Source organism: Giraffa tippelskirchi, chromosome 7 (assembly GCF_054371585.1).
Source record: "Giraffa tippelskirchi isolate mGirTip1 chromosome 7, T2T-mGirTip1v1.2.pri, whole genome shotgun sequence".
In the NCBI taxonomy this organism is placed as follows: Eukaryota; Metazoa; Chordata; class Mammalia; order Artiodactyla; family Giraffidae; genus Giraffa; species Giraffa tippelskirchi.
In genome coordinates this window covers 69551266-69568992 of record NC_137281.1, presented here as the reverse complement: position 1 = coordinate 69568992, position 17727 = coordinate 69551266, and the positions used below count along the sequence as shown (strand labels likewise).

At 36.6% G+C, this 17727-nt stretch overlaps 1 protein-coding gene across 2 annotated transcripts in view; it reads right to left on the bottom strand.

Moving 5' to 3' along the window:
• The window catches only part of YTHDC2 (YTH N6-methyladenosine RNA binding protein C2), a 68093-nt gene that overhangs the window by 38192 nt on the left and 12174 nt on the right, over nt 1-17727 (bottom strand). For both annotated transcript variants that reach the window (XM_081505753.1, XM_081505754.1), the window contains exons 6-12: nt 14436-14538; nt 13454-13610; nt 9830-9937; nt 8160-8308; nt 6517-6652; nt 1722-1848; nt 1288-1353 (exon numbers count right to left, since the gene is read on the bottom strand). In XM_081505753.1, the coding sequence (XP_081361879.1) occupies nt 1288-1353; nt 1722-1848; nt 6517-6652; nt 8160-8308; nt 9830-9937; nt 13454-13610; nt 14436-14538 (846 nt within the window). The remainder of the gene's footprint in view (nt 1-1287; nt 1354-1721; nt 1849-6516; nt 6653-8159; nt 8309-9829; nt 9938-13453; nt 13611-14435; nt 14539-17727) is intronic.

Sequence of the window (17727 nt, the reverse complement as noted above, 5' to 3'; positions counted from 1 at the left end):
TTCCATCACCTCCACTAGCTTTGTTCGTAGCGATGCTTCCTAAGGCCCACTTGACTTCACATTCCAGGATGTCTGGCTCTAGGTGAGTGATCACACCATTGCGATTACCTCGGTCGTGAAAATCTTTTTGTACCTCAGTCGTGAAAATCTTTCTGTATAGTTCTTCTGTGTATTCTTGCCACCTCTTCTTAGTATCTTCTGCTTCTGTTAGGTCCATAACATTTCTGTCCTTTATTGTGCCCATCTTTGCATGAAATGTTCTCTTGGTATCTCTAATTTTCTTGAAGAGATTTCTAGTCTTTCCCATTCTATTGTTTTCCTCTATTTGTTTGCACTGATCACTGAGGAAGGCTTTCTTATCTCTCCTTGCTATTCTTTGGAACTCTGCATTCACATGCTTATATCTTTTTCTCCTTTGCTTTAGCTTCTCTTCTTTTCTCAGCTATTTGGTAGGCATCCTCAGACAACCATTTTGCCTTTTTGCATTTCTTTTCCTCGGGGATGGTCTTGATCACTGCCTCCTGTACAATGTCACAAACCTCTGTCTATAGTTCTTCAGGTACTCTATCACCTAATCACCTGAATCTATTTGTCACGCCTTAGGTTGTACCTGAATGGTCTAGTGGTTTTCCCTACTTTCTTCAATTTAAGTCTAAATTTGGCAATAAGGAATTTGTGATCTGAGCCACTGTCAGCTCCCGGTCTTGTTTTTGCTGACTGTTTAGAGCTTCTCCATCTTTGGCTGTAAAGAACAGAATCAATCTGATTTTGGTATTGACCATCTGGTGATGTCCATGTGTAGAAGCGTCTCTTGTGTTGTTGGAAGAGGTTATTTGCTATGACCAGTGCATTCTCTTGGCAAAACTCTATTAGCCTTTGCCCTGCTTCATTTTGTACTCCAAGGCCAAATATGCCTATTACTCCAGGTATCTCTTGAATTCCTACTTTTGCATTCCAGTCCCCTATAATGAGAAGGACATCTTTTTTGGGTGTTAGTTCTAGTAGGTCTTGCAGGTCTTCATATAACCATTCAACTTCAGTTTCTTCAGCATTACTGATTGGGGCATAGACTTGGATTACTGTGATATTGAATGGTTTGCCTTGGAAATCTTATTAGCAACCTACAAAGTAACTGAAAACTATTATTAGAAAAAGGTTTTAGAACTATAAAAATATATATATATCTGGATAAGAGACTATAAATAGCTTTTATAGGTCACATTCTATGATTTATATGGCTAACCTTTTTCAAAAGGAGTTAGAATTAAAAATAGCAAAAAGTTTTACCTGTAAGATTCTAGAAGATCCACAATTTCAGTCTGTCCAAAGTGTTTAGCCCAATCTAAAGCCATCCTGACAAAATTCAAAGGTATCAAATTAAAAAAGAGAAATAATGTTCTCAAAATTAGGAAGCTAGTTACTCAAAGTTATTCATTCATCAATCAAAGTAGAGAGGTATGAGCAATTTTACACAACAGCTTTTTTTTTTTTTTAAGCAACTTTATTTATTTACTGGCTGTGTTGCATGGTCTGTGGGATCTTAGTTGCCAACCAGATATTAAACCCACGTCCCTTGCAGTGGAGGCTCAGAGTCTTAACCACTAGACTACTAGGGAAGTCCCCTCACAATAGCTTTTAATATAAAGGCAAATATAAGCAATCAAAAAAGATATATGTAGCTATACGAAGGTATACAAAGAATGGATGCAATTAAAAATTACCAGCCATTTGATGCTTTACTATGAACATTGGCTCCCATACTAATTAACTGTTCTACTTGACTTGAGAAACCTCTTCCTGCAGCAACCATCAGAGCTGTTGCACTGGTTTCACTATGTCTATAATCAACTAAAAGAAAGAAAAGATATGTAAATGTTAAATTTTCAAATTATTTAAATACATTTTAACTTCTTTGAATGTTAGGAGAATTAACCCAGGACATGATTATTTACCTAAATATATAACAGCACTGTATAACCCTTAACTGTTATCATCTAAGATCTGATACTGATGTGTCATTAGTATAAGAAGGATAAAATAAGTACCACAAGTACAAGGCAGGAGAAGGAAAGATAGTGTTAATCAAAGCAGATAGGAAAGCTAGTAACTTTGTTGAACTCTTAAGTAACCTTCTTAAATCTAGATTCTGCCTTAATCAAATGACAAAATATAATTAAAAAGTTAATTGTCATCAGAATCTAGTAGTGAAAGCTTAAAAGGGCAAATGAAAAATTTTAAATGATTTTTTGACATCCTTTTATTTTGCTTTTATTCCCCCATCAATCCAGGGTCATCTTACAAGATGCTTAAAGAGAGTAACACTGGCATAAAGTTTACTTCCCATAAAACCCCTCCATGAGAAAAAAAATAAACTTTTATTGAATTTAAATTCCATCTTAAAATATATTTCAAGCAATGCAATATATTATAATTACTTAGAACCCATTTTCATAAAGTACAAAATTGGTAATTTCAGAAGGAAATCACTACTGGGAAAAACCCTCTATAGTAAAACAGGTTAACAACCCTCTAAAACATGGTATCAAATAATATAAACCAGTGGTTCTTAAGGTAGACAGGGGGACTTACAAGAGAATTACCTCAGGCTTTTTATTTCTGAAAGCACAGATAGCTATGCCTTACTTCTAGATTCAGATTCAGTAGTCTCGGGTGGGAAAGCACATGCATTATTAAAAAGATCTGCAAAGATTATGATTTGTGTTCACTATATGAGAATTACTACTTCAATGGAATATTCAATTAGGGGTACAGATAAGTGTGGGAGTTTGAAAACAACCAAAAATTCACTAATACTCTTTCCTTCAAAGGATGCAGCCTAATTCCCCTCTTCTTGAGTGTGAGCTGGACTAAATGAGTCGGTCTAGCAAATAAAATAAAATGGAAAAAATGGTGTGCAACTGTGGAGACTAGGACATGAAAGGTACCTACAGTTTCCTGCTTGCTTTTCCTTTTTCCCTTTTGAATCACACACTCTGGGAGAAGTCAGCTGTCACATTCTGAGAAGAACAAGGCAATCCTATGGAAAGGTCCAGATGGCAAAGAACAGAGGCTTTCTGCCAAGAGCCAGAGACAAACTGAGTTCTCTGACCAACAGCCACATGAGTGAGCCATGGTAGAAGCAGATCCTCAGTCTCAGTAAACTTTCCAATGACTGCAACCCCTGCCAACAGCCTATAAGCCTACGAGTGACTAGGAGCCGGAACCACTCAGTTAAGCCACTCCCAGATTCCTGACTCTCAATAACTATGTAAAATAATAAATGTCTTAGGTTACTAAGTTTGGGAATCAGTTCTTATGCAGCAATAGATGACTAGCATCTAGCATTCCACAGAATGCCTGGTCCTACTAAACCAGCTAATTACTACCTGGCTACATAAGATCACACAGGAAAATTGATATAGTTAAAAAGAAATCTATGAAGCCAAAGGTTTCCTGGATCACATGAAGTATTTTCAACTTGTGGTGTCTTAAAATTAAGCATTGAGATTTTAGAAGAGAAATAAAAATATGGAAAGTAAATTACTGTTCATAGAGATATGCTAACATTTTAGTTCACTACACGTGGCTTAAGACATTAGAATACTGGGCTCTGGAAAATGTCCAATAAAATTATAAAGGAGAGATGACCATTATCAAAGTAATAGTCTAGTAGTCACAAAAGAAATATCTAAAAAGAGGTCCAAGATAATACAAAAATACTTCAAAATGTTTCATAAATGTTTTAAAGCAATGTGTCTCAGAGTTCAAATTTCCTAACTTATGGGTAGAAACCTAAATGAAGTAGGCATTGGACCATATTAGATCATTTCAAGCATTAAAAAAACAACAAAAGCAAAGGCCCAAAGATGGGAATGAGACAGCATATATGAAGAGCAAGAAGATAAGAGTGGCTAAATTACAGTGAACAAGGCAAACAGCAGAAAATGAGATTTAAAAAGACTATCAGAGACTAAATCAGGGGAAAAGACTTTGATTTTTATTCATAGTGTAATTGAAAGCCATGGGAGAGTTGAGAGAAGTGGCATGATTCAATTTCCTTTTCGAAAGGATCAATCTAAATTGTTTTCTGGAGAACAGACTAAGTAACGTAAGAATAGAAGCGGTTAATAGGGCAATGTAACAGTCCAGGAAAAAAATGTTGGCTTGGGCTAGGATGGCAGCAGTATAGGCAGTAAAATATGGTGAGATTCAGGATTTATTTATAAGGTAAAACTAACAAGATTTGCTAATGGATTACACATGAGGTATGAGAGCAAAGTCAAGGATGATTTTATATTTTGTTACCTTAGCAACTAGGTGAATGGTAGTACCCTAAGGTTAGATTCAGTGTGCCTGGGATGGCCAGGCACTTGCATTTTTAATGGAGTCTACAACTGATAATGATCACTAGAGGAACATTCACGAAATAGCAAGTTGAAAGAGAGGTTAGGAGATAGAAAATCAAGTTGTTTAGTGTAAATCTAGTTTTATTCCCCTAACAGACTTCCAACTGGAGATGTCAAGTAGTGAGGTATATTGAAGTGAGGGGGGAGGTCAGGATTGGAGACAACAAAAAGTTAGGAGTCATTTTAAATAAATATTTAAAGCTATGACTAGATGAGATTCAACTCAGGAGTAAGCATAAAAAGAAGTAAAGTTTAAGGATTGAGGGCCAGGAAATTCCATATTTGGAGGTCAAGAAAAAATTCCTGCCAAAGAAACCAAGACCTACCAGTCAGGGAGATGAGAAGAAAATAAGTCAAGTATGGAATATCAGAAGTAAACTGAAGAGCATGTTTCAAGAAGGGAGTGCTCAGTTATAATAATGCTGAGAAGTTCAAGTGAGGGGATAAACTATTTGACACCTAAGTCCCTTTTGGTACTTACCTTCCATTACCATCCTTCTACCTTTTGCTTTATTGACTATGCCAAAGCCTTTGACTGCGTGGATCACAATAAACTGTGGAAAATTCTGAAAGAGATGGGAATACCAGACCATCTGACCTGTCTCTTGAGAAACCTGTATGCAGGTCAGGAAGCAAAAGTTAGAACTGGACATGGAACAACAGACTGGTTCCAAATAGGAAAAGGAGTACGTCAAGGCTGTATATTGTCACCCTGTTTATTTAACTTATATGCAGAGTACATCATGAGAAACGCTGGGCTGGAAGAAACACAAGCTGGAATCAAGATTGCCGGGAGAAATATCAATAACCTCAGATATGCGGATGACACCACCTTTATGGCAGAAAGTGAAGAAGAACTAAAGAGCCTCTTGATGAAAGTGAAAGAGGAGAGTGAAAAAGTTGGCTTAAAGCTCAACGTTCAGAAAACTAAGATCATGGCACCTGGTCCCATCACTTCACGGCAAATAGATGGGGAAACAGTGGAAACAGTGTCAGACTTTATTTTTTGGGGCTCCAAAATCACTGCTGATGGTGATTGCAGCCATGAAATTAAGACGCTTACTCCTTGGAAGGAAGGTTATGGCCAACCTAGATAGCATATTTAAAAGCAAAGACATTACTTTGTCAACAAAAGTCCATCTAGTCAAGGCTATGGTTTTTCCAGTGGTCACGTATGGATGTGAGAGTTGGACGGTGAAGAAAGCTGAGCGCCGCAGAATTGATGCTTTTGAACTGTGGCGTTGGAGTGATGTTGAAGCTGAAACTCCAATACTTTGGCCACCTCATGCGAAGAGTTGACTCATTGGAAAAGACACAAATGCTGGGAAGGATTGGGGGCAGGAGGAGAAGGGGACGACAGAGGATGAGATGGTTGGATGGCATCACCAACTCGATGGACATGGGTTTGTGTAGACTCTGGGAGTTGGTGACGGACAGGGAGGCCTGGCGTGCTGCAATTCATGGGGTCGCAAAGAGTCGGACACGACTGAGCGACTCAACTGAACTGAACCTTTTGCCTAAAAGCCTTTAGGGTTCTAAAACTCACCTCTGATTACTAGTATCCATTATAATCAACTAATGAAATCAGAATAAATTAGTGAAAATATGTCACATGATATAACGCAGGTACATGTGATTCAGAACTTGAGCCTAAATAACTAAAGGTATACCAAAATTCTTCACTTATTGAATGAATAATCTATAGCAAAAGATATTAACATTTTTCCCTGTTTTGAAATCATAAATCTCTTTGAAAATCCAAGATATGTGCATTTTCAAGGGGGAAGAGGGGTGATTTGGGGGTGAGTATATTTATATCACAAATCTTATACACATAAAAATACTTTTGCATATAATTATCATATATTCACAGACCCCATAAAACTGTTCTGGAGACATTAGGTTAAGAATCCTTGATTTAATACAATACTTATCTATTCTACTATGCTAATAAGAAAAATCCTCACTTGTACATTTGAAATAAGTACTCCAAAAGAACAAATTATTGGTTGTGAACAAAAAGTGAATTTTGAATTTTATGAATTAACCTATATCTCTATCATAATAACTGCAAGAGTAATTAAAAAAAACTGAAATAATTTATACTTACCACTAACATTTTCAGTTAAAATAAGGTGAAAGACCTGAGCAAAGGCATCAACATCTTTATGCAGCCATATGTCAGAAAGACAAGCATCCATTTCCTTTATTAACCACGGTTCAAGGCAATTCACATCTTTTTCTGTCTTCAAAAAGAATCAAAGATTATAAATTACTTAACCTTTGCTGGCAAAGAACACAAGATGGCCATAATGACCATAAGAACTATTAGTCATACAGTGTTATATCAAAGGATTTGACATAAAAGTTTGTCATTTCATTGTAAACATTATCATTCCTAATACTGTATCTTGTTTTCACATTCATCTTTTATCTGAGAATGAGCTTGTCAACAAAGCAGTATGATCCAGTCACAATATTAACTGTGCTTATGACACAGTGCTGCTAAATACACCTGCAGATCAGTGGTCTTCTCTCCCAACTGTACCACAGAGGACATGTCACCTGGAGCTTGTCACCACTGAAGCCAAGTCCCACCCCAGAGCAAGTACATCAAAATCTCTGATGGAGGCCAGATTTCACAGGACTTTAAAAGTTCCCCGGGAGATGCTAATATATAGCCAGGCTTAAGAATCACTAATTTACAGGATCAAAATGCTATTCACTGAACCAAACTGAACCAACACTAAATAACAATTTTTAAACATTCTTTAAAAGTATACATTCTTTACAAGAATAGTTAATTTGGATGCATTAGAACTTTAAACAATAGGAGAAAACTGCCAAGCATATTTGCATTCTCATGCTCAACACAGTTTAATTCCTTTTCTAAAAGGTACGCAGTCCCAGCCATTGCTCTAATCACCAATGCCTTTTTAAGAACTCTGAGTGAAAGTCGCTCAGATGTGTCTGACTCTTGCAACCTGTGAGGCTCCTCTGTCCATGGCGATTCTCCAGGCAAGAATACTAGAGTGGGTTGTCATGCCCTTCTCCAGGGGATCTTCCCAACCCAGGGATTGAACCAGGTCTCCTGCACTGCCTGCAGATTCTTTACCATCTGAGCCACCAGGGAAGCCCTTAAGAATTCTAAACCACAATCAAAGACCAGATTTCAAATAGACTCCATGGAACCCAAAGTAGCAGAAGCCCCACCTAGGGGGTGGGGGTGGAGAGGGAGGGATGAGCAGGCAGGCTGTCTACAAAAAAGATCTTGTAGAAAGATTCTGTGGCAAAATAAAAGGGAGAAAAGAAGAAGAAACTGAGGTCTATGATGGGTAATTGACTTTATAGTCACATAGCTTTGTAGTGGAAATATTGATCTTGATTATACTTGCCTTAATACCAATAGTATTTTCTCAGTTTTTTCCTAACTTAGCTAATCTTACATTGCTTAGCTCATAGGTCCTTCAATTTTTGACATGATAAAATATCAAGCAATAATAATGTATATACATAATAACTATAACTATTTTCTTGAAACAATTTATAGAAAATATTGAAAGAATGAAACAATAAAAATGTCACATTATTTGAAAAAAGTTATAGAAAGTTATTCTGAAAAATGTGTTGTAATCTAAGATAAAGTAAGAGAATTATACTTTAATAATGCAATAAAAATTATAATCTCATAAAATATTGTTTAAAGTACACAATTTTCACTCAAACTATCAGTTAAAACCACTGAGGTCTTACCAGCTGACTGAAGACAGTGTCACCACCATCATCCAATAAATCATACTCTTCAGTCACATTTGGGATAGCTCTCTGTCTCTGAGATTCAGGCTTGAAAGTATTCTCTTGAGCTGAGTACCATTCTGTAAGTGTGGTTTGTTGTTTTTCCTCTAAATTAATTACCAAAGAAAATAAGTAGATATATTTTTTGTTTTATGAAATACATTTCTTTGTTTAAAAAAATTAAGTGAATTTGAAAATACCTAAAAGTTGGCCTTATTTTAAAGTTAAGTAAGCCAGAAAGAAAAACAACAATACAGTATACTAATGCATATATATGGAATTTGAAAGATGGTAACGATAACCCTATATGCGAGACAGAATAAGAGACACAGATGCATAGAACAATTTTATGGACTCTGAGGGAGAAGGTGAGGGTGGGACGTTCTGGGAGAATAGCACTGAAACATGTATATTATCATATGTGAAACAGAACACCATTCCATGTTCGATGCATGAGACAAGGGCTCAGGGCCGGGGCAATGGGATGACCCAGAGGGATGGGATGGGGAGGGAGGTGGGTGGGGGGTCCAGGAAGGGGAACACATGTAAACCCATGGCTGATTCATGTCAATGTATGGCAAAAACTATTACAATATTGTAAAGTAATTAGCCCCCAACTAAAATAAATAAATTTATAAAAAAGAAAAAGAAAAAAAAAAATTAATTAATTAGAAACATTCAATAAAACATGTTATGTTGAACCAAAAGGAGACATGAAACTGCTTTAGAAAACTTCATCTGTTCATCTACTGGTTAAGAAGTTTACTTCTATATAAGTACATAATTTAATGAACACTATTTTATCCATGTGACAAATATTATTTAAACCAATAACTAATATCCATATAGCACTTTGAAGGAAACCATTTACTGAACTTCTACCACCATGCTAGTTGTTTGAGATACAAGTTATAATCAGAGACAGAAATTTTATAATGTACATATTAGTGATTCAACGTTGCACTGTGAAACAGGCATTGCTAATTGCTTTTTCAAGCAAAGAATCCAAAGAAGTTAAGGTTATTTGTCCAAAGTTATACTAACTAAAGGAATCAAAACTTGAACTCAAGTCTTCCATCATGAATAATGTAGTTAAAAGTAACCAGAAGGAACTTAACCTTAATTCAAAAGCAGACATATAGCATAAATCATAAGAGATGTATTAATAGGCAGGTCATGCTACTTTCAAAATTCAGATGCAATTCATAACAATATCAAGATTTGAAGAACTCGACAATTATAACAAAGATGAGCCTTTCATCACTCACATACAACTCTTTTCACTTCCTCACCTGCCTCTCGCTCCCACTCTGTAACAAATGCTGGCTGTCCCCCAGCACATAATCTTCTCCCTCCTTAAAACAGTGGTTGAACCTTTGGATGCAGACACTCAGTCTATCCAGCTCTGGCATTCCCTTTCAATTCCTCTCCATAGATTATAACTTTTGGACATAAACCACAATATAAAAGGTCCATTTGGGACAGCAGTCTAATATAATATTCTACAACTATACACAGAGAGAAATACTTTCAAGTATCCTTGGATCTGCACAGTATAAGACTGGAGTACTCTAAAAAGTCAGTATCAATAGTAATTTTCTTTTATATTTGTTTAATAAAGAGCTTACCTCGTTGTTTTTCCTTTTTGTATTTTAACATTTCTTTGTTTGTATATCCAGTAGTTCTTAAAATGTCTTCCAAAAACATTTCTTTTACTTCAAATGGTCTTCCCTGTACTAAATAATAGGAGTATTTTAAACAGTCAACTTGCATCTTAGAGATAATTTGCATAAAAACATGAGATTCTCAACTTAGTAAATCTGAGTATTAATCCAAAGGCAATTCCATAGATCAAGTGATCCTCATATCGCCCTTTAAATATAACTTTGATAGACAACTGTTTATTTGCATGTTTTTTCCAGTGTTTACTATTCACTTGTGTGTTTGGTATTATACCAGGTACTAGGAATATAAACAGCAAGTAGAAACAGAGCTCCTCCTGTTCTCCTGAAGCTTAAAGATTGCAGTCTAGCAGGAGAGTCAAACCTTAATCCAGCAATTCAGAACAACAATGTAAAAATAAAGTTGTGAAAAGCCCTAAGAGAGAGAAGTACAAGATACCATGACAGTACATAATAGGAGAATTTGAATGAGACAAGAAAAACACCTTCACTGAGAAAAATGAGAACCAAGAGAAGGAGGTAAACAAAATAACTAAGCTACACAGAGAGGAAAGAGTGTAATATGAAGAAGAAAAAAAACACAAAACAGTAAGCACAAGGGCCCTATGGTGGAAAAGAGTATGATGTTCTCAAGGAACTAAAAAGCCAAGCTGTTTGGAACATGATGTGAGGAGTGGTGTGGAGAGGGGGCTATAGTTCAAGATGAGGCCGAAGAAATAGGTCTTATTAAGGGTTTAGGTCTTTATTCTGAGGTAAAGGTCGTTCAAAGTTTTAAGCTCATGAGAGTGTTGTTTAACTCATCAAAATTCCACTTCAGAAAACAACACTCTGGCTGAAACCTGGGAAATGGATTTAAAAGAAAGCAGAGTAGATGGAACAGACCAGGTAGGGGCAATTACAATTGTTCAGGCTGAAGAGGACAACAACCTGAATAAGACTGGTGACAGTAAAGACAGAAGGAGATAGACAGACTCTAGATAGACAGGAAGTAAAATCCACAGAACTCAGCGTTAGACTAAATATGGAGGAATGATAAGGAAGTGTCAACCACAGCTCTTAAAAGTCTAGCTTAAAAAACTGGATAGAGGAAGATGTCAATCTCTCAGGTTGACAAGGAAAGCTAAAGAAAAACAAGTTGGCTTACGGCAGTTGGGGTTTGGTTTTATACATGTCAAATGTTAGTTGCCAAAATGAGCTTCCATTAGCAGATGCATAAATTTTATGTGCCTTAAGTTCAGTTCAGTTGCTCAGTCATGTGCGACTCTCTGCAACCCCATGGACTGCAGCACGCCAGGCTTCCCTGTCCATCACCAACTCCTGGAGCTTACTCAAACTCATGTCCATCGAATCGGTGATGCCATCCAACCATCTCATCCTCTGTTGTCCCTTTCTCCTCCTGCCTTTAATCTTTCCCAGCATCAGGGTCTTTTCCAAAGAGTTAGTCCTTCACATCAGGTGGCCAAAGTACTGGAGTTGCAGCTTCAGCATCAGTCTTTCCAATGAACATTCAGGACTGATCTCCTTTAGGATGGACTGCTTGGATCTCGTTGCAGTCCAAGGGACTCTCAAGAGTCTTCGCCAACTCCACAGTTCAAAAGCATCAATTCTTCAGCACTCAGCTTTCTTTATAGTCCAACTCTCATATCCATACATGACTACTGGAAAAACCAGAGCTTTGACTAGACGGACTTTTGTTGGCAAAGTAATGTCTCTGCTTTTTAATATGCTGTCTAGGTTGGTCTTATGAACAAAAAGTCCTACAGGTTGTGACTTAGGTGATTTGGTCAATGGTATGATTAACTAAAACAGGCAACACAAGAGAAGCAGATTTTTTAGAAAGGATTAGTATTCAGTTAGGGCATATTAGATGTGAACTGCTTATAAACTTCCTAAGTCCAAAGCTCTGGAAAACAGTTTATAAAGATTCAGGAGTCATCCATATAAGAGGAAGTAGAAGTCAAGGGCAAGAATGAGATCTTCCAGGGAAACAAACTATGCATTCCCAGTATCAAGTAGAGAGCAGCATAGAGCAAGAAAGAGAGAAAAAGCAAAGAAGTCAAAAAAGGAAGGGAAAGGAGGGGAAGAGAAGGGAAAAGAAGAGAGGAAGAGAAAAAAAAGAATGGATCATGGGAATAATCCTCAAAAATACCAATATTTAAGCACCATGAAGAAGAAGCCCACAGAGGAGACCAAGGAAGTATAGGTTATAATACAGAACGAGACTTAGCAAGCAGTGCTGGCAAACAGATGATGGGAATATGAGCATTTCACAAAAAAAGGGGAATGATTATAAGAAATACTATGTCAATTTTAAGTAAGATTTTTATGTAAAATTTTAATAATAGGCTTGGCAATTAAATCAATTTCAAAACAACACTGGTAAGAATGCATAAATGAATAGCCCCATAAACTGCAGAAATGGGAATCATTTCAGTCTTTTGGAAAAGTAAAATGGCAAAACCATATTATTGTTAAAATTAAAAACAGACACACTTTTTTACTCAACAGTTTCACTTTTAAGAATCTATCCTCAGAAATAAGATCACATATATATATATATATATATAAGAATATATGTATAAGGATGCTCATAACAACAGTGTTTATAGTTGGGAAAAGGAAGGATCCAGGATCAATGTGAATATCTAAAAATTAAGAAATGGTTAAATAAATCATGGTACATTCATATTAGGAAATACAAAAGCAGCTGTTCAATATAATGAACTACATCCTACATGTCTGAACTATTTCACTGAGGTAAACACAACTTTTTCAATTTTTGAGAAGAAAATTAATAATTTTTTTAAAGATTGGTGGAAAAATCAGGTATGATTAAAGGATAAGGACGAAAGTTCAGTGGCAACATATTCAGAAGTACATGAGAAGTAAACATGGGAATATGACTATTCTGTGAAAGAGTCTAGCAATAAAGGTGAAGCTGTAAGACAGAATTTAAAGAGGAATACAAAATTAAAACATATCTCCTTTTAAGACTAGAAAACTGGCTCACTACACAATACCAAAGAGTGAAAAAGGAGAGGATGAAAATACATAGACGGGACAGAATGAGAGACACAGATGCATGGAACAATTTTATGGACTCTGAGGGAGAAGGTGAGGGTGGGACGTTCTGGGAGAATGGCATTGAGACATGTGTATTGTCATATGTGAAACAGAGCACCATTCCATGTTCGATGCATGTGACAAGGGCTCGGGGCCGGGGCAGTGGGATGATCCAGAGGGATGGGAGGGGGAGGGAGGTGGGTGGGGGGTTCGGGAAGGGGAACACATGTAAACCCATGGCTGATTCTTGTCAATGTATGGCAAAAACTATTACAATATTGTAAAGTAATTAGCCCCCAAGTAAAATAAATAAATTTATAAAAAAAAAAAAAAAAAAAAAAAAAAGAAAATACATAGAGATGACTGATTAAGCACATCTCAGAGAAAACAGAAAAGGATGCCCTATACATCAGAATATTCCTTAATATTTCTATTTCAATAAATAAAATCAAGCCAAAAAAGAATTCTTTCGTAAAATCCTAGAAGAAATCTGATAATTTTACTTACTATATATCACTGGACAGCTCCCAAAATATCTTATAAAAAGATTTACATCTAAGGCAGCACTAGAAAGAATTAGTTTCAAAGTTGGGTGCTTCTGCAGTAAATCTCTTAACTTCGTAAGTAAAAAATCACTAAATCGATCCCTTTCATGTACTTCATCCTGTGGTAAACAAAAACAAAACATGGAACAGTTAAATCATAAAAATGGTAAAAGTTTTTAAAACTATGGAGCTGCTGGGTTTTACACTAAATCAAGTTAAATGAGGACACAGTTAATTACTGAAAATTCTGTTTTACATATAATTTAGAAATACTCAGATATTAACAATCTTCTGTGGGTAATGCATTGCCCTTTTTCCCACAGAATGTAAAACTGCAGAAACTAAAACAAATTCTGAGTTAGTACAGTCTAATTTAATGTACTTTTAATAAATATAAAATCTATTTAAATATGATTCTGTTAGCATCAGGACCAGGTACATCTTGTGGTTTTAACGCACAGAACTAATAACTTCCCAAAAGCTGCTTATCACAAGTTTATAAAACTTAACCTAAGTTTTCTGACACAAACTGGATAAAAGCTTAGAATTCTTTAATAAGGTGCTAATTCATCTACTTATTTCACCAGCAGCTAGTTAATTTAGCAGCTTAACCAGGAAGTTAACTGACTTTAAGTATTCTCCTAAGATTTGGAAGAGAAAATAGATGACTAAGCACAGTGAAAAAAGAAAACTTTGACTATTCTGGAGACTCTTGAAAGACATGTATCATTTTCATATACAAAAAGCACTTTTTACAAAGCTATCTATTTTCACTCATGAAAACTGATGGCAAGAATATCTTTATTTAATACAAATATTTATTTCTAATAATTATGGAAAATAAAAAGTAACTTGATTAGAACACCCTGTTCTAAAAAAAATTGGTTCTCACATATATCCTATTCTAAAATTTTAATTAGCTATATAAATTTAAATATTCTTACCACAATAACATGTGTCACAGTTGACAATGTACTATCTCCTGCCATCAGTGTACGAAGCAGTACCCCATTGGTGCAAAATGTCAGCAGTGTCTTTGGAGAAACCCTTTTTAAAAAATAAAGTGTACAATTACAAATATTTTATGCACTTAAAACACGGCCATATTAAAATGCTAGTCTCCTTTGTATTTTAGTAAGTATTACTAACATAACAGTGTACTGGTTCAGTTCAGTTCAGTTCAGTTGCTTAGTCGTGTCCGACTCTTCGCAACCCCATGGACCACAGCACGCCAGGCCTTCTTGCCCATCACCAACTCTCAAGAGTTTACTCAAACTCATCTCCACTGAGTTGGTCATGCCATCCAATCATCTCATCCTCTGTCATCCCCCTCTCCTCCTACCTTCAGTCTTTCCCAGCATCAGGATCTTTTCAAAAGAGTCAGCTCTTCGTATCAGGTGGCCAAAATATTGGAGTTTCAGCTTCAACATCAGTCCTTCCAATGTACACTCAGGACTATTCTCCTTTAGGATGGACTGGTTGGATCTCCTTGCTGTCCAAGGGACTCTGAAGAGTCTTCTCCAACATCACAGTTCAAAAGCATACATTCTTTGGTGCTCAGCTTTCCTTATAGTCCAACTCTCACATCCATACTGGAAAAACCATAGCCTTGACTAAACAGATCTTTGTTGGCAAAGTAATGTCTCTGCTTTTTAACATGCTGTCTAGGTTGGTCATAACGTTACTTCCAAGGAGTAAGCATCTTTTAATTTTATGGCTGCAGTCACCATCTGCAGTGATTTTGGAGCCCAAAAAAATAAAGTCAGTCACTGTTTCCACTGTTTCCCCATCTATTTGTCATGAAGAGATGGGATAGGATGCCATGATCTTAGTTTTCTGAATGTTGAGTTTTAAGCCAACATTACACTCTCCTCTTTCACTTTCATCAAAAGGCTCTTTAGTTCTTCACGTTCTGCTATAAGGGTGGTGTCATCTGCATATCTGAGGTTATTGATGTTTCTCCTGGCAATCTTGATTCCAGCTTGTGCTTCCTCCAGCCCAGCATTTCTCATGATATACGCTGCATATAAGTTAAATAAGCAGGCTGACAATATACAACCTTGACGTACTTCTTTTCCTATTTGGAACCAGTCTGTTGTTTCATGTCCAGTTCTAACTGTTGCTTCCTGACCTGCATAAAGATTTCTCAAGAGCCAGGTCAGGTGGACTGGTATTCCCATCTCTATCGAAATTTTCCACAGTTTATTGTGATCTATACAGTAAAAGGCTTTGGCATAGTCAATAAAGCAGAAATAGATGTCTTTCTGGAACCCTCTTGCTTTTTCAATGATCCAGCAGATGTTGGCAATTTGATCTCTGGTTCCTCTGCATTTTCTAAATCCAGCTTGAACATCTGGAAGTTCGCGGTTCATATACTGTTGAAGCCTGGCTTGGAGAATTTTGAGCATTACTTTGCTAGCGTGTGAGATGAGTGCAATTGTGTGGTAGTTTGAGCATTCTTGGCCATTGCTTTCTTTGGGATTGGAATGAAAACTGACCTTTTCAGTCCTATGTCCACTGTTGAATTTTCGAAATTTGCTGGCATATCTAGTGCAGCACTTTCACAGCATCATCTTTTAGGATTTGAAATAGCTCAACTGGAATTCCATCACCTCCACTAGCTTTGTTCATAGCGATGCTTCCTAAGGCCCACTTGACTTCATATTCCAGGATGTCTGGCTCTAGGTGAGTAATCACACCATCGTGATATCTGGGTCATGAATATCTTTTTTCTACAGTTCTTCTGTGTATTCTTGCCACCTCTTCTTAGTATCGTCTGCTTCTGTTAGGTCCATAACATTTCTGTCCTTTATTGAGCCCATCTTTGCATGAAATGTTCCCTTGGTATTTCTAATATTCTTGAAGAGATCTCTAGTCTTTCCCATCTATTGTTTTCCTCTATTCTTTGCACTGATCACTGAGGAAGGCTTTCTTATCTCTCCTTGCTATTCTTTGGAACTCTGCATTCAAATGGGTATATCTTTGCTTTTCTCCTTTGCCTTTCGCTTCTCTTCTTTTCACAGCTATTTGTAAGGCCTCCTCAGACAACCATTTTGCCTTTTTGCATTTCTTTTTCTTGGGGATGGTCTTGATCCCTGTCTCCTGTACAATGTCACAAACCTCCATCCATAGTTCTTCAGGCACTCTATCAGATCTAGTCCCTTAAATCTATTTCTCACTTCCACTGCATAATTGTAAGGGATTTGATTTAGGTCATACCTGAATGGTCTAGTGGTTTTCCCTACTTTCTTCAATTTCAGTCTGAATTTGGCAATAAGGAGTTCATGATCTGAGCCACAGTCAGCTCCCAGTGTTGTTTTTGCTGACTGTATTGAACTTCTCCATCTTTGGCTGCAAAGAATATAATCAGTCTGATTTCGGTGTTGTCTATCTGGTGATGTCCATGTGTAGAGTCTTCTCTTGTGTTGTTGGAAGATGGTGTTTGCTATGACCAGTGCATTCTCTTGGCAAAACTCTATTAGCCTTTGCCCTGCTTCATTCTGTACTCCAAGGCCAAATTTGCCTGTTACTCCAGGTGTTTCTTGACTTCCTACTTTTGCATTCCCATCCCCTATAATGAAAAGGACATCTTTTTGGGTGTTATTTCTAAAAGGTCTTGTAGGTCTTCATAGAACCGTTCAATTTCAGCTTCTTCAGCATTACTGGTCGGGGCATAGACTTGGATTACCATGATATTGAATGGTTTGCCTTGGAAACGAACAGAGATCATTCTGTCATTTTTGAGATTGCATCCAAGTACTGCATTTCGGACTCTTTTGTTGACTATGATGGCTACTCCATTTCTTCTATGGGATTCTTGCCCACAGTAGTAGATGTAATGGTCATCTGAGTTAAATTCACCCATTCCAGTCCCTTTTAGTTCACTGGTATATATGTAGTGTATTGGTATACATATATATTTAGTGTACTGGTATGCATGCTTTATTAGCAAAGTTACATGAAATACATATTTTATGTTTGATAATATCACAAATTTATTATTACTAACAGACCTTTTTTAATTAATTATTTTGTGTAAGAGTCCAAAGAGATTGTTTTTAAGATCTTAAACATTTTTAACTTGAGGAAAAAAGTATATCATAAATGAGATCAGGTCTTTGAATCATTATACCCAAATAATTATGAGCAAAGGAACGGTACTACTTGTCAAGAAGGCACTACTAAGTATTGAAAGTGAAAGTGAAAGTGAAGTCGCTCAGTTGTGTCCGACTCTTT